Below are 22,297 nucleotides of genomic sequence, written 5' to 3' on the forward strand. Positions count from 1 at the left end.
GAGTAGTGGTTGTTAGATGAGTAGTTCAACTGTGTAAGAGAAGCCAAATTCACACCAATGTAAAAGTCTTTCTAAATATCTAATTTGATAATGTGTGAAAGAAGGTAAGTAGATAGACTTTTTTGACAAAAGGAAGAGCAAAACGTGTAGGACCTATTTGGTGGGCTGGTTGGAATAAGTTGTGATCAATTAAAATAGATTTGAGTCTAGTCTATTGTTTGTTGTAAAAAATGAGAGCTAGACGTATGTTATGAATCTACAATAGAGTGGATTATATAACATGTCTTTATATATGAGTTATAAGTTCTGTCTTACAAAGCCTAATCAATCCCTGCCAACCCAATTCTATGTAGTCCACCAAATGGGCCCGTATTATATTTGAGGGAGAGAACAACGCCTCCCTCCAAGATTAAAAAAAAACTTGCTACTAAACTTTTTGAAGGAACAAGTCCTCGAAATATTTTGTGGGCGATTTCTTGCCATTTGCTTGTATATAGTTCGATGACTAAATCATTTCATACTTTATTGATTTACAATATGAACAGTTTCATGAGCAAGAAATTCAGTGAATCAGTCACAGTGTTTTGAGAGGACTTCTTTCAAAATTTTGAGCAGCCAATTATTGTTCACGTTAAAACAAAACAGAAAGTTTGAGGGAGAGCCAAGAGCCCCCTTCATCAAAATATCAATATTGTTGTTCTTTTAATTGTTGATGTAGCTCATGATAGCCATAGCAGTTTGGCCTCCGGTAACGACAAGAAGGATGAAGGCGTAAAAAACTGTAATGAAGGACCATTGCTTGCTAAAATAGGTGCGCATGAAAGTAGCCCAATGGCTGCTGTAATAGGCCTCCACATCTCTGAATTGCTTGGAGAGGTAGCAATCTCTTATGTTGAATCCAGCTTTTTCCCCCAACTTTCTAAACATCTCAGCTACGTTTTGGTCATTCTGTGAGAAGCCGGTGCTGATGATCCCATTAGAACACAGTAACTTGACGTCTCTAGTTGAAGTGAGGAGACAGCTCATGAAAGTAATGTAAGTGCTGAACCACGTACCTGTACTGTATTGGAGGCATTGTTCTAAGGCCAAGCAATTGATGACGAAAGTAGTGGTGAAGTCATTGATGGTTAAAGGTGGGATATATAGAACCCTGTTTTGGAAATTGATGTCAAGGAAGCTGTCCGCTACTTTGCGTGCCTTGAACTCGATCCCCGAGGATCGTAGTTCTGTGGTACACTGGATTGACTCGGAGGATGGACGGTATAACTTTTGAGAAGAGTACTGATCATTTGAAGTACCTTTGAGGGGAAGGAAGGTTAAGCGAAACAAGTCAAGCAAGTGCTCAGGCTCCAACAATCTTGAGTTTTTAAGGACCTCAGTAGGCCTAAGTAATGAATTACTGAAGAACTTCACCGCTTGAATGACTAGTGGAACCGCGGCTTTACGTTGATCCCTCGAGATGTCGTATAATGTTTCGAGGACAGAGAAAGGGAGTTGATTTTCAAGCTTAAGGAGGTCCCTCGTGAGAATTGGAATCAACCATGGCGTGGCTAAGATCGGGTTGCCCTCGCGATCATTTTCATCAACGACGTGATCATCGTCATTGCTCTCACAAACAAATCGAAAAAGCTCAATTATAAAGCACCCATCAAGAACCATCATTTCAACAAAGTCGCTGACGCTCAACTCGTGGTGGTCGGAATAGCAATTTCTCGTGCTTTTCTCCAACCTGCTCATGGCTTTCACGTAGTCTTGTAGGCCGCGCTTTGTTCGCCAAAGGAGGCGATCAAGAAACCACCATTTGTAGCTCTGAAATTCCGATAACTCCTTTTTGCCGTGGTGGTATGGCCCGATGGAGACTATCTCTGGCTGAATGGCTTTTGGACTGATTCCGGCGAGGCCGGGAGGAACTCTATATATGCACACCGAGCTCCTATTTTTTGTTGTTGGAATTTCTCGTCTGTTTTGTTCAAGACGGCTTTGCATATCAACTGCAGATTCGCCGATATCAATCACGACTTCTTCTGCAGTACAATTTTGCGCTGCTACCACTTGGATAGCCCCACTATAATCCATCTCTCTACAATTTGTGAATAAGGAAACATGGGAGCATCATGTTTATGTATATAGATTACTCATGGAGGGTAATGCTAAATTTCGTTGTGTTATTGAATATCATAATAAAAGTTGTGTTGTTTGTCTATATGTCACGCTTTTAAATAGGGAATTGTTATTTGCACTTGAAAATTTTTATTTGGTATTCCAAACTTTCTATAATTAGAAAGAAAAATACGCTTGTGAGGAGTGTAGAATGAGATTTTTGAAATGCTAATAACAATTTATTTTGAATATTATAATAAAAGTCGTGTTGTTTGTCTACTGGAAAATTTCGTTGAAATTTCATTTCTGATCAACGATAATTTCATTTGGTCGAAATTTCATTTATAAAGTTGTTGGTAGAAGTTCTGCAAGCACGCAGAAGTTTCCGGGATTATTATTTAAATGGTAGCAGCATAGTGCTCTTTCATCCACCAATGATTTATTTTTCTAAATTTACAGCATCTGGCCCTACTCCTTTCTGTACGTTTTCAACAAGTTTGGTTAGTGCATTCTTTTCTTTTGCAAATGGTTGTCAATGCTTACTCTCTAAGGAAAGCCTTAAGTTTTTAAAGCCAATTTTGAAGCAGTTGAATATTAATGCTTTCGGAAATGTTCATGCAGATGTTCGGAAATGTTAAATGTTGTTTGGAGATTTCCCAAGAAAATATAATAAGAAGAAATTAAATGTCTTTAATTTAAGCTTATGTACCTAATCCAATAATAAGATAATCTGGTTATAACAAGAAATTTGATTGTATACACAAAAATAGATAATATTTGAATTGTTTAATTGTACGTATGTACAAAAAAAAAAGATAATATTTGAATCGTTTAGAGCAAGTCCACCATTGTGGACTGCTCGAGGGACAGTGTATCAAACAGGGCTCAATAGCCCGGCTGAAGGCCTCCAGCATTGGGAGCCCGAGGGACTGGGCATGCCCGACCAACAGGCATGTGATTAATCGCTAGCCTGCGAGCCCGAGGTGGACTTGACGCAGGGCTAACGTCAGCCTGGCGTCAATCCCTTTTTTAACTTTTTTTCTGTCAGGCACGTGGGGACGCGTCATCCGACATATTTCAAACCCCAAGGGCCCGCGATGCAGTCTGCGTCAGTTACCGTTGGGAAGCCACGTGGCTTTCCACGGTCCGTTTGATCTCAACGGCTCTTTAAATTGGACCATCCGATTTGCAACGGTAATAAAAAAAATTTTGATTTAATATCAATCGTTCGATCTAAGATCGACGATTGATATTAATCTGCTTTATAAATAAATAAATAAAAGAAAAATAGTTTTAAAATTAAGAAAAGTTATCGTTGTGACACGTGGCACAATCTGGAGTGTTGGAATTCAAATTTTTTTATATCCAATGGCAGAGATTAATTAATTGAATAAAAATTAAAAAAAAATTGTAAAAAATCCGAAAAAAAAATATGATGGAAATCTATCCTTTAAGATTGTAAACAGATTATGACACGTAGCGCAACGTAATTGGTTAATAATCTTATCAGAAATCCATCACCAACAATTGTATTTTCGGATAATGACACGTGGTGCAACGAGTACGATTAAAAATCTTATTGAAAATCCATGTCCAATAATTGTATTTTCGGATTTTATGACAAGAGACGCAACGAAAACAATTAAAAATCTTATCCGAAATTACAAATAAAATTATTTTGTATTATTTAATAATTTTTGGGATAATGACGCAACGAGAACGATTAAAAATCTTATCTGAAATTACAATTACAATTATTTTGTATTATTTTATAAATAAAAAAATTACTAATATTTATTGCCTATTGTTTGGGCTATTGAAGTGCAACGGTGGAGATGCAAAAAACGATTATTGTTCATTAAGGGCATTTACTGTTCATTGAGTGGATATCATAGTGTATTGCCTGGGGGAGATTTCATACGCTGGAATTGCTCTTAACTGTGTAATATTTGACTCAAACCAGACCATATGACCCCATAAAACAAATACAATCTGAATCTGCACAATCAAATTTGATCTAATAAAAAATAAATAGAGGGCCGCAATAAGACCCAATCAATATAGCCACTTGTACGAAATATTATTTCTGAACTCACTCGCATAGATTCGAAACATGTCTGCACCAAAAAGATGAGTTGTAAAAGGAAATAATAGCAATAATATGCTCTCCGGTTGGTACGGCTGCAATTAAAACTGTTCAACAGCATGTAAATGAACACTCAGAAGACAGTGTGTTAAAAGAACGAAGCAAGCAATTGCATATGCATACAAAGTAGATGGAAGATTATCAAACCTTTTCAAATCCCTATATCAATTTGTAATCTTCGGTCCCCACTTGAATTCGACACCATGGGCAATGATAAATTTGTCGTTTGCATTCGCCACATATCTGCACAAAGGGGAAGAAAGTTCAAGGTCTTGTCAGCAATCACAGCATGTCTGCTGAGCAAAACTCAAATCAAAATACCTGATGCCCGCAATACAAGACCATGTTCACTGAATTAGCAAAGCAGATGGTGCAAACCTGCACAAGACAACACAAAATGTTAATCCTGATCCTCAACACCCAAGACACAATAAATCGTAGAACCATCGTAGCAGAAAATTGCAAACACATGTAATTATCCAAATGTGATACAGGTCCATAAAGGCACACAAAAGCTTCAAGGTTTCTGTGCAGTAGATGGTGGACTGTCAAAACTCCATACCCACGCCAAATGGAATTATGAAAACAAATTGGGTTCTGCTATGGCCCATGTCCTAAAGGGTTTCGAACAGTTACTGCTTTTAAGTTTATGGTTAGCACCTTATTGTTCAAAATAAACATCTTCACGAGTAAATCAAAATGTGTCTGTCTACAATATACAAGGACTGCACAGAACAATAAAAAAAAAAAAAAAAAAAAAACCAAAACCATACACAAAAGACCAGCAGCAAGAATAGACCTAAGCTTAATCTCGTGATGCCCGTGTTCCAAAGGGCTTTGAATTCAACACGAAAGTAGCAACTATAAAATCACAAACATCTATGTAGTAAATACTCATAGGTATCACTTTTCAACACAAAAGTACCACTTTCATAAACAAATCAAAATACATCTGCATAATGTAAATTGAACTTCAGATGTGCAATATAATACTCTTTGTGGAATTGTGTGAACAAAATCTATATACTTCAGATGTGCCAGCTTAGAAATCTGTATACCTTATTCTCATCGGTAGATCTGACAACAGTTGGAGCCGTGGTAACAGAACTCCTTTCTCTATAATGAGGAGGACAAAGAGAAACCCTCTGCGAAAAATTGCTAGTCTGACCACTGTCCATTTAAAAAGAAGAAAATATGTATGAAAAAGATGTCAACAGGTAACCAACAGCTTTTCACGGATGAGAAACATAAGAACATTGTGAGGAGGAAACCATTTGGGAAAATTGTCATTCCAACCACTGCCAATTTAAAAAAAAGAATAAAAGAAAAAAAGAAAAAGAAAAAAGAAACAGAAATTTCATTCGAAGAAATATGTCAACGGATAATCAAAAGCTTTTACAGATGAGAAATATCAAGAACACTGGTACCCCAACATAGAGAAGTTTCTTGTTGCTTTATACTGAGAAGGAACTTTCATCAGAACTGCTCGTGCAAATTCAGCCTCCTTTTTCGAAGGTGGCACATTCTTTGTCATAATGTCTGTAAAATTCACAAACTACAAACAAAGAAACGTTCTTTCCTATTCAGTATTTTCCAATAATCATTAGAATCAAGAATACATAAAATTTTAAAAGCTTACTTGGAGATTATCAAATAACCGACTAGGAGTAGAGTCACCAAGTTTCTTCACGATGTCCCAGGGCCCATCACCAATACCAACTAGTATAATTGATAGAGGGAACTTGCTGGGATATAAGAAGCATACCAGATCAAGAATGACTGGGAGAACAAACAACTATTATTAATACAAAGTTTACCACTCACCTTGCTTCAACGATGGCATCAAATGTGTTCTGCTTCTGCACACCAAGCTTATCATGCAGTATCACCACTTCAAGTTAGTCACACTACATCAAATGTTTACTACTCACATTGAAACTAAAAATACTGACGCAGACTCCTGAATTTGTGCTGAAATGTAAGCTCAAACACAAAATTTCCAGCCAACAAGAAAACCAAATTGTTTTGTAGATTAACTTACTAGTATATCTTCAACTAAAGAAAATGATATTTAGGCAAAATACCTGGCCGCTCGTAATTATCAGCAGGAAATGGAATTGGCCACCACTCTTCTCAACGATAGACGTGGCCTTTTCAATTATAGGTGCAAATGAAGTTGGACCTGCCAGAAACAAGAATAAAGTAGAATGACTAGTTAGCGAATATGAGGACTTCTCGAGCAATAAATACGTAGGATGAAACAGTAAAAACCTGCCAGTCGCCGAGAAGGAACAATTTTCTTGTAGGCTATCAATATTTCCTCAAAACCATCGCAATGTCTGCCATCCGGACGTATACAGAAGACACCATTGTCATAAGTTGTCGCTGAAAATTATAAAAACAGTGTTTCACATCCCCATTTTCCATAGGATAAAATCGTAGAGAAACAAAAAGGAAAGTAATGGTTTGATAATTACCATCTCCAAAGCCAAAACAGGGGATTATATTATCAAAAGGAGCGCAGGTTTTTCCAATAGTGGATATCGCCTGTTCAAAGGGATTTGGACTGTCCCCAATGTGATGCAAGCTTCTTCTGTTAAATGACTTTTCACCTATTTACAGAACAAATTTCAGCATTTTCACTGCTGCAACACAGACAAAGCATAACACATACTTCAAGAGATTGAAGGCTTAACCTGCCCAGTCACTGAACTTTGTGAAATCGATACCCACAATAAGTTTTGATAGGATACTGTTAGTGATATTTGTACAAGGTTGTGATAGGTTGATATTGTTAGTGAGAAGTGTCTGGGAATCATTGATTGAATGTTGTGGTGGTTAATTGATGATTAGTTAGGAAAATATCGTGTAACTACCCTAGCTTGCAATCTGGTATAAATACTGGATAATTGTGCAAATGCAGGATCATGATTTGTAACAGAAGTTTGTTAGTAATACAAGAGGAACTATCAGCGTATAAGTAAAGGTTAGAACAAGGGTTCTATTAAGTTTGGAAGAGTCGAGACCAACATGTGCAAGAGCCCGAGTCACCTGCATCAAGAAAAATAAATAAGTTTGGCAATGGCAGTGGCAGGCAAGAAACTTTCAACGGAATGTTAGTCTAGTAATGCCAATCTCACCGCCTTCAGGGAATTGTTATTCCCAGCACTTGTTGAGTACAGCTTTGAGTCATAGCACTGAGTTTCTTCAGAATCTTGCGAACGAGCTTGAGGATATACACTCTTTGAATAAGGCCTTGATCGAGACTTCTTCGGCCGCCTCAGCATGGTTGGAAAGCATCCAAATCCACCCATTAGCTCAATTCTCTGCAGAAATTCTCCAATCCTGGACGAAACCCAGAAAAAGAAATTTTTTGAATCCGAAGCTACAAGACACGAACACAAGCACTGATGAACATTTGACTACTTTTCAGCTAAAACAACATTTTTAGCTGAAACCATGATTAGGGCCCAAATTTTATCAAAAAAATGACAGATACCTAAAGATAATGAATTAGAGAGCAGATAACTATGTAGTACGCGGCCAAGGTCGGAGGCAGGACTGTTTTTCCAGGGACTTGCACCGCCTATATTTATATGCCGCTGCTTTCAATTTTTCGTTACCCTTCGTGGCATAGGAGATCTCGCATTGAGGATTTACACGCTTTCCCATTGGCTCAAAGCTCGTTTCCCGAATATATGCCCGTAGAATCTTTTTTCCCTCAAATCTTGTTTCAAACAGTGCCTAAAGATTCCGACAGAATGAAACGTGTCAATTCATCCTTGGCTATTCTGGCCACTTGACCCTTCTCAGCTTTCCAACAACTTTGATCGTACGCATATTTGTATATTGTACGCATGCTTCCAACAATTTTGGCTTTGTGGTAAGTGTGTTTTTAGTGGGGTGTTAGTATCACCAACTAAACCCTTAATTTGGATTCCCCTTAAAACTCTTTGACTTTAACTCATCATATATTGAGTCCTGACCTAAACCGCTGGCTGGGTTTTAACCAAAAAAAATTCATTAAATTTATTTTATGACTGAGATTACATAATGTCCCTTATTATGTGATGAAGCATTTGGTTGTATTTGTTTTTAATTTATTGCAATTTGGTTAATTAATGATTGTTGGTTTTAAATTCCTAAGAATTAAAATTTCAAATTAATACCTAGCATTTTAAACCCGACCCGTTAAAATTAGTATTCTGATGACTATTTAATGGGTCGGGTTGTTAATGAGTCAACCCGTTAAATAACGGATCATTTTGGATCAACCCGCGAAACCAAAAGTTTATGTAATGGACCATCTCACATTGTCATTATACATTATTTGTTTTCAAATGTCATAAGTTCATTGGTGGTTATAGTTGACAAGTAAGAATTGATGAAGGAATGCTAATTTTTCTTTAAATTTGACGAAGTTGTGGATGGAATATACCCTAAAAAAATAGTTCAAATGGTCAATTGACTGATTTCAAATAATTCAAAATGTCAAATGGCAATTTACTTGTCGAGAAGGCAGAATTTTCCAAAAACAAGAAAAAGCGAATTCTTCCAAACTAAATAAGTGGTGTAAAAAGCTAATGGTTCGAAATTGGTGTAGAAAGCTAATGATCGGTGTAGAAAGCTAACGAAGTCCTTATTAACCGTTTTAGTGCCTAATGATCCGAGTTCATTCCCATAGTGAAATGTGATAAATAAATAATAGGACACGTGTCATTTATCTGTCATATGTTATTAATCCAATGGATGAAATGTCTTAAGTATTTGATAATGGAGAAATACATTTTCAGTTCTCTCTCTCTCGTTTCTCTCTCTAAAGAATTATATAGATTTGCGTTCAAAAAAAAAAAAAAATTATATAGATTCATTCTCATATCTCTAAAGATTAGTGAGTCAGGTTGAAGAATCTATATAAAGTGAGCATATTATTAAAATTAACACGACAAACCGAAAAAAAAAAAAACAAAAATCACCCCCATTAGTGCTCAAGTCATCAAGGAATAAACAAAATCACATAGGAATAAACTAAAGTTAAGAAAAGATCATCCACTACCAATTAGAAACATGCTTTTCCAGTTCATTATTTGTTAGTGCTGTAGTGGAAGAGATCCTACTGTTGAATATATTAACATATTCGTGTGGAAGAAGTTGGGTATTTGCCCAAGAGTTACTCTTCACCAGATTAAAGCAATGTTGCTTTTCCAACTTTGCTAAAAGATATGATCCATAGCTAACTAGTGCATAGTTTATTAACAGATATAACCTTTGATAATTGATGCTTTGCATCAGGCATACGTATTGGGCATATTGCTGTAATATTAATTCAGTTGTATTCCATGACGAGAAGGCATACCCAAAATCAAAGGATATGAACCACGATCTGGTGCCCCAGTGGTAAATGACGAATTACGAGACTTCCTTAAAACTAAAAAGGAGGTTTCGGGTTCGAAACTCGCTGCTGGTGTGCAAGTCAGAATTGTGATCAGGGGAGGTTGAAATGCCTTCATGAGTCTTTCCGGCCTCCGGAATGGATGGAAAACTGGGACTTGTCACTAGTTGACCCCATTTTAAAAAAAAAATAAAATAAAAAAAAAATAAAAGAACCAAAGGATATGTCTAACGGGTGCAATCCCCTCTATGTATTGGTAAATTGTAGAAGAGAAATTAATTCAGAAATTTATTGTTTACACAATTTCCTTATTGTCTCTTCTCTCTCCCACATTCATACAATTTCTTTCTAGTTATTTGCTAATCGAATTTCAAACTTTGTTGTATCCTGTAAGTGATTTGTCAAGAACCCTTTAGCAAACTCATTCAAGTGAGGCAAATAACATTTAAAAAAAAACGATTCAAATTGTACCTCAAAGTCATTCTTCAATTTATTCTTTTTAATTTGCATTTACTCTAATACCTACCACTACAAATATCTTGTGTTTCTTTTTCCGGATGCCTTTTCTAATGCACCACTTATGTTTGGGAGTGATCATTGACAATTAAAAAATTTATTATGCACTCTTCTTAAACAAGAATGTTATTTTTTTTTAAATATAAAAAGCTTTAAAGTCCACAATAACTTTTTTTTTTTTTTTAAGATGATGAGAATGCCACCCCTCTAGCTATAGAGACAGCTCCACCCTTCCTTTTTTCCTACCAACACCTCATGCTAAGCCAATAATGGTGAGTCAACAGCATGTACTGAAACTTCAATATGAAAAATATATAAGATTGTAAACTTATTGGCTAACTAAGTATATGTACATGTGATATATTAGTTGTAGCACCTCACGTGAAAACCCTAAGTCAAACTAGAAAATAATAGTATATATGTGTGTGTACACACACACACACTAGTAAAGGTCACACACTCAGTATGTTGAGAAATATATTTTTTATATTTTTTAAATATTTGTTTTTTCATTTTTTTTTTATGAGAGGAGTTATTTGTTTTTAATAGGTTGCCAAGCATCCTAAGAAACTAGGGGTTTGTAGTTGGGAAAGAGAAGAATGAGTTGAGAGGGTATTGACAAAGTGACATTGTTGTGAGGTTTAGAAAAAAAAAATAGTAAAAACTTTTTGGTACAAAATTACTTTAAATACCTACATTGTTTTCTTTTCTAATACCTTATTTCGGTTTTGTATTAAAGGGTATGGTAATAATTTTATGAGTTTTTGGTTGATAAATAGCGTTTTATTAATATATAGTTTAGATATATTTTTTAAATTTCTCATCGTACTATCAAAGTTTTCTAAAAAAGAAATTCAAAAACTGATAATATCTTTTAAATAGGGATTCTCACAAATTGGAACCAAACCAAACTATTTGATTGCGGTTCGGTTCGGTTTCAAATAGTTTTGATTTCGATTTTAAACTATTTGCAAACTAAATGTTTAAAAAAATTCATGGTTACCAAAATAAAATATTTATATTTTGTGCACATGTCTAAATTAGTAATCAAATATTTGTGGGCTTAAAAGTAATCCCGATTTCAAAGGCATACACATTTTCCTGGTTTTTTGTTCAATCTATGAGTACAGAGGAGTAGCTATTTATATCACAATATTGTCCACTTTCTATTGGCCCTTCCTTACAACTTTATATATCCAATTTTCAATTACCCATTAGTTCTCTCATGTTTCATGTTTATGCTTACCACCACTCACATTGTCTTTTAGATTTCAGTCCTTTAAACAAATAGAACCAACTAACTAATTAGAACCAACACCTAATATTGGTATTAAATTAAACATAGGAACCAAATAACTATTAGAACCTAAATCTAATATTAAATTAAATATTTAATTTTTGCTGTGCGGTTTGGTTTTGGTGCGGTTTCAAATGTTCAAAACCGAAACCTAACCATTTTTTTTCACATTACGGTTCTGTTTCAATCCGAAAACCATTTCAAAACCCAAAACTGAACTGTTTGGTGCGGTTTGATTTGGTTCATGTTTTGGTTTCGTTTTTCGGTGTCAAGTGCCCACCCCTAGGTAAAAGAGAGTCAACTTCGACTTTCAACTTTAGGTTTATGGAAGAGTAAGGAAATGTCAGATTCTATGTGCAATGTATTCAAATTAGTAATTCCTCTCATAAGAGATACCATTGTTGGGACTAGGTCGTCACTCAAGATCGTAATGCGCAAACCCAATAAGAAATATTATCGAACGGCGCAGGCATAGAACCTTCCTTGAACAGAGCCTGCAATATTATAAAGGCAGACTCTTAGACAGATGAGAGTATCACAGATAATCCAGCAACAAATTTACAAAGTTGAGCATAAAACAACTTTTCAAGAAACATGCATAAACATCAATTATTCATATATTCAAGCTCATATCATGCTTCTAAATTCATTTGTCAAATCAATTGCTTCATACTTTTGGTAAGGTTTATACTTTGAGATGAGAGACATAAGGAAGAGAAGCGGAACAATAGATAACAACGCAATCTATTCTTCGTCCCTCTCCTTCACACATCTACCATCCAACCTGCACACGGGCATTACTCCCTTATTTTCATTCCATCCGATGTCACTACTATACTAAACCAATGATATCATTTGCTCTGAGCAAAAGATGAAGAATTGGTACAGAGGAAGAGAAAGAATTGGTAGAGAGAAACAAGAGAGATTGTATTGATTGATTAGAGAAAATGTATACAACTGAACTTAAGGAAATGATAGCTACACAATCTCTTATATAGCCATATATCCCAATTACAATGATACCCTTGTAACTATATTAACAAACTCAACCACTAGAATAATGTCACGTGGCATTTTTGTTATATCAGCTATTACTCCCCCCCACCTCAAACTAAACTTGGAGTATCCAAGTGAAGTTTGAACTAGCTAGGTATTTGGGAGACATGGTTGAAGCACCAACCATAACAACACTCCAAAGGAAAACCAACGCGAATGGCTTCCTTGACTACGATTTGTGATCTGACATCTCAATTCACAGCCCAGAAAAACCTTATCGGAATATATTGTTCACAACCCAGAAGTTACGGAACGATTGTGGAAGCACTAAGGAAATTAACAGAAGAAAAAAAATGAAACTAATGAGCAGTGGAACCACCAGAATTCATAGTGTAAGCCTGGTGGCTTTGACACCATGTTAACTACATTGCAGGAAATGAAGAATTGGTACTGAAGAAGAGAAAGAATTGGTAGAGAGAAACAAGAGAGATTGTATTGATTGATTAGAAAAAATGTATACAACTGAACTTAAGGAAATGATAGCTACACAATTCCTTATATAGCCATATATCCCAATTACAATGATACCCTTCTAACTATATTAACAAACTCAACCACTAGAATAATGCCATGTGGCATTTCTGTTATATCAGCTCTTAAAAACAACCTTGAAGTTTAAGAAACATGAATTAGCTAACCCCATAGCCAAGATATGCTCATGTAATATCCTTTAATAGATTCCTAAACAAATACAGTCTGCACAATCAAATTTCTTGTTATTTCCAAAAGAGAATATTAGCTTGCAGGCTAGTGCATCTTTACCTTAATGGTCTCCTGGTTCAGAATAAGAACTTTAACCCTGCATATACTGCAAAGTAACTCAGATGCGTTGTCAAAGTTATCACAGACATCTCTCCTCGGCTTCAAAAAAATCTTTGCCCTTTCTAAACGCATTAATTCCCTGAGATTTTGGCGGTTCAAGAAATTCCTAATCCATTTGAAGTATTTGAGATTTGGAGTAGAAATAGTTAATGATTTGCTGCCAGGTTGATAATATTCCCACTCTACATGTATATCTTCAAGTTTCTCAGCTGAGATGTTAAGATGGCAGATGCCACTGTGAAATGACACAATGAGTTTTCAATGGTGATATTTAGAACTGGTTTGGAATTGCTGTGCTTTGAAAAAAAACTGCTTCTGCTGTATTGTGAGAATAAGCAGCCGTGAAATAAAGCAGTAGAGTGTTTGGTAATCTTTTTTGTAAAAGTGCTTTTGAAAAAAAAAAAGTATTATAGTGTTTGATAAACTTTTATGTAAAACAGATGTGAAAAAAAACTGGTTTATCAAAGCTTGGTTTTGCAGCTTTGTGTTTTTGGCTTTTTTCCCCCAAAACTGTGAAAAAAAGCTAAAGCTGAATGTTTACCAAACATAAAAAAACTCCCAACATTTTTTATAGCCATTTTTTTTAGAATCACCTCAGTACCAAACTAGGGCTTACTGTTCTAACATCATAGAGCTGCACTTCCTTCATGCATTTGCAGGAACTTGAGATCCATTTGGAAAAGCCTTCATCTATTCGAACATTACTCAACTTCAAGTTTTGGAGATTAGTAGAACCGGCAAAGGAGGGAACTTTAAATGGTATTTCATGACCCTATTTCCCTGCGTTTCCAAACACAGGACAGGAAACTTCACTTCCACCAAGAGTTATTCTTTCTTCCATTTACTCCCTCTTTTCATGCTATTGTCATTTGATGATAAGCTATTTATTTCATTTGTTTACAATTTGATTGCTGCTTTTATTTGTGAAACCTTACTTCATAACTTGAAGACATAGTCGGGGATTGTACTTACCCAGGCATTCTTCATTCAACACGCTTTGCAATAATTTTTCTCCTTGTTTTGTGTTCTCCCAGTTCCTGAGTTGAGAATGAGTGGAAAAGAAGGCCACGCAATTGGAATTGATCTGGGGACAACGTATTCATGTGTAGCAGTGTGGCGATATATGCTAAAGTTTGTTTGTTTTGGTTGTTTTCTTAGGTTAGAATGGCAGATAATGGAGAGAATTTTGGAGAAGTTTTTGATGGTTTTCAAGGTTGTGTTCAATGCATCAACCATTACTTCATTAAGTAGGTGAATCTTTGTAGGGTATGGTGCATTGCCATGACCCATACTTGTTTAAGAGAGTGATTGACAAGAGGCTTAACAACCATTTCAGCCATACTACTCTAGATTGCATCCTAGCCCTTCATATGGGGTTTTAAGTGTTCTAATCTGGAGTGTACACTTGTCACTCACACACTCACATATACATTTAAACTGAAAAAACTAGCCGTTAGGACTAAAACCCTTCATTTCTTCTTTCTTCTTCGATGCAGACAGCAGCCATGCTTAGGAGCTCCTTACTGCCTTCGATCCTTTGACTTCAGAACCTGTTTAGCTTCCAACACTCCCCTCTAAATTGCTTCTGGGAGTCATTCTGAGCAATCCCCTCAGGTAATTGAATCTCTCCTTAGGTAATGCTTTTGTGAAAATGTCTGCGATTTGATCTTTTGTGCTGCAATAAATTAGCTTGATAGTGTTGTCCTGCAATGCCTCTCTGATGAAATGATATCTTTTTTTGATGTGCTTTGTTCTTTAATGAAATATTGGGTTTTTGGTCATGGCGATTGCAGAGTTGTTGTCACACAGAAGTGGTGTGGCATCAACCTGCAATTCCCCAAAGTCTTTAAGTATAAACCTTAGCCAAATAGCTTGAGTTGTAGCTTCTGGTGCACTCACATACTCTGCCTCAACTATGGACAGTGCAACACGTTGTTGCTTCACAAAGGCCCATGAAAATACCCCTGAACCAAAAGTGAAAGCATAGCCCGATGTGCTTCTGCTATCATCTTCACTGCCACCCCAGTCACTGTCACAAAATCCAATTAGGATAGTTGATTTCCCCATTTCATACTTGTTCCCAAAATCAAGTGTTCCTTGCACATATCTTAGCACTCTCTTAGCTGTCCTGATATGTATCTTGCTAGGATTCTGCATAAACCGAGAAAGTTGGCTTGTTGAAAACATTAGATACGGCCTTGTTGCAGTCAGGTACAATAAATTGCCAACAATGTTTTTGTAGAGACTAGCATCTGCAGATTCACTTCCATAATCCTTCTTAAGCTTCTCATTTACAATTAGGGGTGTAGAGTCCGGTTTGCATCCCTTGAACCCAAACTTTTCAAGCAATGTTTTAGCATATTTCTTTTGATGAATGAAAATGCTACTTGCTTCTTGAATTACTTCAATGCCAAGAAAGTGATGCAAGAGGCCTAGATCAATCATCTCATACCTCTTCATCATCTCTTCTTTGATCTCTTCAATCATTGCAGCATCATTTCCAGTGTAGACAACATCATCCACATAGATTGAGACAATGAGTGTCTTGTTGTTGCTTTCTGTCTTGGTGTAGAGTGTAGCTTCACTAGGACTTTTCTGAAATCCTTTCTCAGTGAAATAGGAATTAATCTCACTATATCAAGCTCTTGGAGCTTGCTTTAGGCCATAGAGTGTCTTCCTTAGCTTGTACACCTTTTCTGGAAACTCTTGACTAGTGAGCCCTTAATGTTGTTCCACAAACACCTCATCCTCTAGCACTCTATTTAGAAATGCATATTTAACATCCAATTGAAGCAACTTCCAACCCTTCTTGGTTGCTAAGGCTATCAAGGTCCTTATGGTGTCTAACCTTGCTACTGGAGCAAAGGTTTCATTGAAGTCTACTCCAGGCTTCTGTGAGTAGCCTTTAGCTACCAATCTGGCCTTGTTCTTCTGCACAGAACCATCTAGGTTGAGCTTCACTTTGTACATCCATTTCACACCAATCACAGGTTTGTCATTTGGTCGATTTACAAGTTCCCAAATATCATTCTTCTCAATCATTTCAAGTTCTTCCTTCATTGCTTTCTTCCAAGCTTTGTCTTTCTCAGCTTCTTCATATGTTTCTGGTTTCACTACACATTAATTACATCTAGCATAGATCTCATCCAAGCTTCTTAACCTCACTGGAGTTGAACTTGGAGTTGTTATCTGTGATTGACTCGGTTGTGGACTCATGCTTACTTGTTGTAGAGTTCTTTGTGTGTCACCATTCTCTGTAATTTCTTCTTGAATTAAGGTCTCCATAGTGAATGGTCAGGGGAACAGAACAACTCCGTCTTATGTTGCTTTCACAAATTAGAAACCCCTCAAACTCAATCTTTGGTAAGGCTAATCTTCTCACATCTATACCCTTCGAGGCTACAAGTGTTTGCATTCTTATAAACTATTTTGTGTTTTTGTTTTGTTTTTTTATCATCATTTTTTTCATTAGCTAAATATTGACTTTTCTTAACCTGAGCTTTGTGATCCTGCTAATGGGTGCTTAATGCTATGGTTGGGTGAGGGAATTTTCAAGTCTCGAGGGTCTGAGGATAAGTTAGCAAGGAATGGATCTCAAACTGATAGACGAGGAATTAAAAAAGCACCATATGAGCATTAGAAGGCAATGTGAGAGGGATTTGTCAACCCTTGCTTGCAAGGTGTTTATAAATCCCTCTTACAAACCTTTGTAATGCTCACACGATGCATTTCTAATCCTTCCCAATGTTTAGCGATCGATCCGTTACTAATTTGACATCAATATTGTGGGATTTGGAAGTCCCTCACCCCAATATATCCTATGGGTATTTCTTGGGTAGTTTCAGACTTACAGTACCCAAATTAACTATTTTTGCATTTTAATGAGGTTAGTTATGTAAAAGACATAATTAAATGATTTAGGTACTGAATGACATTATATAACTCTGATAACAGCATCTTTTTAGTTCGGTCAGACTGAATGAGAAACTTGGAAAAAGTGAAACATTTTTCATGTTAGTACTTGACATTTACAATTAAATAGAGATATAGCTAACTGAAATTTTTGGTTTATGTTACACCATTGTTTGCAATCCTTCCACTTTATTTGATTGAGTTTCGAAGTTTGGCATTCATTTTACAGATGCAAGACGATTAATTGGAAGGAGATTTACTGACGCTTCTATTCAAAATGATTTGAAGCTCTGGCCATTCAAGGTCACTGAAGATCCTGATCACAAGCCCATGATTGTGGTTACCCACGAGGGTCAAGAGAAACAGTTTGATGCGGGAGATTGCTGAGGTCTACCTCGGCTCAAGTGTGAAGAAAGCAGTTATTATTGTCCCTGCTTGCTTTACTGACTCACAACGTCAGGCTACAAAATGTGTTGGTGTCACTGCTGGCTTAGAGGTGATGCGAATCATCAATGAACCAACTGTGGCCGCCATTGCTTATGGAATTGACAATAAGGCTGGTTGGTATAGCAAGAGAGATGTTATGATATTTGACTTGGGTGGTGGTACTTTAGATTTGTCACTGCTTACCATAAGTTCTGGTGACTTTGAAGTGAAGGTGACGGCTGGAAATACTCACCTTGGTGGTGAAGACCTTGATAACAATATGGTGAATTACTTGGTTGAGAAGTTTAAGAAGATGCATAGTTTGGACGTCAGTGGAAACCCTAGAGCTCTTAGGAGGTTAAAAAATGAATGTGAGAAGGCGAAGAGGAGACTTTTGTTTACGTCTGTGACAGATATTGAAATTGACTGTTTGTATCATGGTGTTGATTTTTATACAACTTTTACCCGTGCAAAATTTTAACAACTAAACATGGATTTCTTCAACAAGTGCATGAAGCCTGTGGATAAATGTTTGAAGGATGCCAAAATGGACACAAGCAATGTCGATGATGTTGTTCTTGTTGGTGGCTCCTCTAGAATTCCCAAGGTGCAGGAGCTATTACACAACGTGTTCATCGGCAAGGAGCTGTACAACGGCATTAATCCGGATGAGGCTGTGGCATATGGTGCTGCTGTTCAAGCTGCTGTCTTGAATGGTAATCAAAGTTTGAAGCTTCAAGACTTCACTCTCTTCGATGTCATTCCTATGTCACTTGGGACAGAATATGGTGAAGAAGAACAGCTCATGCGTGTTATGATTCCAAGAAACACCAAAATTCCCACCAAGAAGAACCATACTTTTGTAACTGGTCACGACAACCAAAGTTCTGTCCCCTGTGGAGTTTACGAGGGTGAGAATGAGCTAACCAAAGATAATAATTATTTGGGTGGCTTTGACATCGATGACATTCCTCCAGCTCCTAAGGGTGTTGCTAAGGTAGATGTTTGTTTTTCAATTGATGCAAATGGTATCCTGAATGCTTCTGCTGAGGTCTTGTCCACTGGCCAGAAGAAGGAGATTACAATCAAAAGATGAACTTTGGGAATTTACAGGATGAAGTAAGTAACGACATATAATTATAGCATACCGAAAATCAATTTGCTACTGGTTTACTTGTAGTTTTTCGTCATTTGGTTTAGTCATTCCATGTTTGTTAAGAATCTGCTGGTGTGTGGTAGTCGATGGTCACCCATTTTACTTCTTGTTGGTGCATTGTTTTGACATGTTGGTTTTCTTTGCTAGACTCTTGGTTTTTATCCCTGTTTTGGGAGCAGACTTGCCTGCTGGATTAGTATAATTAATTATGCAAGAAATCATGTTTTTGGAGTTCTATTAGTTCACTAGACCACAATACGTTAGACATATACAAAATGCCTGACATAGATACACATGTTATCGTATTCCGATTGCTAAATCTTCACTATCAAGTGCTTAAAATGCTATAATATTTGTACTCTTGCTCGTTTTTTTTTTTTTTTTTTTTTCAAGATACGATGAGGAGAAGTTAGAAACAGTTTATTCAACCATTCTCCTGATTGATGCAAGAAATTTCGAAAATCGTAAAATGTGCTTCATGAGTGTGTGCAAGAGAGTGATAGAGGCGCAACATACGTACAGTAATATCATTTTCTTCCGCTTCAGAACGGTTTAAAGATGATCTACCAGTCTGTCTTTTGGTACTTGGTGGATCAGATGTTATGCACACAGTATTCAAAGTAGTCTTTCATCATAGAAGAGGTAACATTGACGAGACTAGGTCCTCGTTCAAGCTCGTAATTTGTGTACCTGATCTAATGGGAAAGATAGAACTATTCACACAATTATTTTTACTTTCCACACCCTTCTTAAATTTTTAGTTATTGATCTTCTTCAATTCATTCAATCCAATGGCCAAAAATTAAGAGAAGTGTGAAAGTATAAATGGGTGTGTGGATGGCACTACCCAGTGGGAATGACGTTGATCCTTCTCTAAAGAAAGCTTGCAATTTGGCTTTTTAGCCAAAATGGCCCTAAGATTGGTATAACTCGTCACTTTGGTCCTAATGATTTGAAAAGATTGAAGTGATTCTTGAGTTTGTTCACCATCAATCATCTTTGTCATTACATTAAAAAAATCTATGTTAAATAACGATCAAAATTATAAAATACCTTCAATTTAATAAACAATGGATCAAAATATTTGACGAAAATTGAAGATATTTTGTCATATTAGTCCTTATTTAATAGAGATTTTTCATGAAATGACTAAGACAGTCGACAAACTCATGACCATTTCTATTGATTTCAAACTTTATAGACTAAAATGAAGAGTTATGTCTATTTCAAAAATTATTTTGACTAAAAATAAAAAAAGAAATACGGAGGGTCTTCCTTTTTTTTATTTTTTGGGACAACTCGCAGGGTCTTCTTTGTAGCACAGCAAGGTTACAAAGCTGAGAATTTATGTAACCTGAGAATTTATTTCGTTTGGGCCTACTTCTTTGTGTTATAGTTTTGGGCTCTCTGCTTAGTTCGAGCGGCTACATTGTGTGAGTCTAATTGGAATATATAGTGCAATGTATTCAAATTAGAAATTTCTCTAAGAAGCAATATCATTGCTGGGACTATATCGTCACTCAAGCTCATAACACATGTTGAACCCAATCAAACTCCATCTGAATTTTGACACTGACAATTTTAACTTGCATAAATGTTCAAACCAAATCCTTTTTCTCTCCTCTACTCGTTCTATTCCGCCGTCAAGACTGCAAGATCACTTGAGTATCAACTAACTTGGATATCGAGTTACTTGAGAATCAAGTAACTTGATCGACGTACCATTGCCATCATAACGATCTTACATATTGACTTAATTTCAAATAAGAAAAACAGGAGAGAACCAAGCTTGAAGCTTCCATCTTTAGTGGGAAAATTTTGTAATTGTTGTTTTATGGTTTCATTGTTATCGCTCGCTTTTAGATTTTACTTTACAACTATAAAAAAATTCAGAACATTTTAAGTTATTTTTACTTTCAAGATTTTATTTTCATTCCTTTCTTAATTATTTCTTCCTCTCCCCTATCACCTTTCGTCAACCCTCATTTCGCTATATACATTTTTCATATCTCCAAAATAATAATAATAAATAAATTAAAAGTAAAAATTAAAAGTTGCTCATTTACCTGTAGATCCAACGATCAATGACAAATCCCTAATCTATTTGAACGAGTCTAAATGTGTTTGTATTGAATTCACCAAAAGCAATAGGGAAGAGAGGTAAAGGGTTTCGGCGGTGGCAGTTCCAAGTTCCAACCTAAACCTAACAGGTATTTCTCACTTGAAGAATTTTAGCAATTTCATAATTCAAGTTTTCTTGATTTGTTCTTCTGCTGTTTGAACAAATTTGCAGATTGAATATGTATACTTGTATTTTATCCAACAGAAGAAGCAATAGAAGAGAAGGGTTTTGGCCGTTTATACACCCTGTGGTCACAGCCTAACGTGAACGGCGTTTTAGAGCAAGAGAGGACAAGGGTTTTGCTTATTTCCTCCTAACGAGCAAGAAGGTAGTTCTAACTTCAAGGCTTTTCAACTTTCGGGTGTTTTTTTTTTTTTTTTGAAATTATGAATATTTATGAGAGAATTTATATTTTGATTACATGTGATTGAATACCATCGATCTTTTTCCATTAACAAGAAAAAAAGAAGCCCTCGAATCGAATAAAGTTTGCTGCGTTTCTGCAGTTACTTCCTTTCTGGCAGCTACAAGCCTACGGTTATCTGGTTGTCTTTCTGTTTGCATATAAAACTATCAGTAATAAAGATTGGAAATATCAAAATGTAGATGGGATTTCGTTGAAATGCGGACCTTCACCTCTTGGTGCTTAATCATTTGCTAAGTTGCTAATTGGAGATGCTTAACTGAGTAGGCATATGCGTTTGTGTGTTTGTCTTTATATTTGTGGGTTTGTGTAAGTGTTTGTATTTGTGGGTCTGTGCGTTCGCATGTATTGCAGTTTTGGATTCAAAGTTTTCTTTTTCTGGGTTTTGTTGTAGGTTCTGCATAGTGAATACCAGAAGAGGATTTTGTCTAGAATTAGGGAATTTCCCTAGGAGAGTTGAGTTAATGGGTGGATGCATTTCAGCAATGCCGAGGAGGCAGTCTTCTTCTCGATTGAGACTTCCTCAAGTCCAATTTCCAGATCCTGTAAAAATTCAGAGGTATGAATATCCATCGTTAGTTTATTCCTATCCTCCATCACCATATGATGCTGGTGTTCTGGTCACTGATGATAAAAAGAGGTTGGAAAGAAAATATTCTGTAAAAGGGTCCGCTTCGCAATGTTCTCTATATTTCTCATTCGTGAATACCTGTTGATTACATGTTGACATCATTTGCATACATATTTCCTTCTTTTAAATGGACAGCGGTCAGGCTGGCAATTTTTCCCAGAGGGTTCCTCTTGGTCCTTTTCATTATAGAGAAACCAGTTCTGGTACCACAGCTCCACCCTCTGCCAGTTCGACCAATGAGAATGAGGTATACAGACTTCTAAGCTGGCACATCTAGATTTTGTTCACACGGTTTTT

At 36.3% G+C, this 22,297-nt stretch overlaps 2 protein-coding genes and 1 pseudogene across 2 annotated transcripts; 1 reads left to right on the plus strand and 2 right to left on the minus strand.

Moving 5' to 3' along the window:
• Positions 1–650: 650 nt before the first annotated feature.
• LOC137744576 (UPF0481 protein At3g47200-like) lies at positions 651–2,076 on the minus strand. The gene has a single exon (XM_068484355.1). It carries the CDS (start codon positions 2,074–2,076, stop codon positions 703–705), a length of 1,374 nt encoding a protein of 457 aa, XP_068340456.1. The 3' UTR covers positions 651–702.
• A 2,030-nt stretch (positions 2,077–4,106) lies between these two features.
• LOC137744577 (E3 ubiquitin-protein ligase RGLG5-like) lies at positions 4,107–7,303 on the minus strand. Its single transcript, XM_068484356.1, has 11 exons — positions 7,263–7,303; positions 6,943–6,992; positions 6,724–6,858; positions 6,518–6,631; positions 6,331–6,428; positions 6,071–6,117; positions 5,886–5,991; positions 5,674–5,801; positions 5,305–5,416; positions 4,568–4,624; positions 4,107–4,489 (listed from the first exon to the last, which is right to left on the minus strand). The coding sequence occupies exons 1-11, from the start codon at positions 7,301–7,303 to the stop codon at positions 4,406–4,408; spliced, it is 972 nt and encodes a 323-aa protein (XP_068340457.1). The 3' UTR covers positions 4,107–4,405.
• A 7,074-nt stretch (positions 7,304–14,377) lies between these two features.
• On the plus strand, positions 14,378–22,277 carry LOC137744578 (heat shock cognate 70 kDa protein-like; annotated as a pseudogene).
• The last annotated feature ends 20 nt before the right edge of the window (positions 22,278–22,297 follow it).

Source organism: Pyrus communis, chromosome 9, assembly GCF_963583255.1.
Source record: "Pyrus communis chromosome 9, drPyrComm1.1, whole genome shotgun sequence".
Classification (NCBI taxonomy): domain Eukaryota; kingdom Viridiplantae; phylum Streptophyta; class Magnoliopsida; order Rosales; family Rosaceae; genus Pyrus; species Pyrus communis.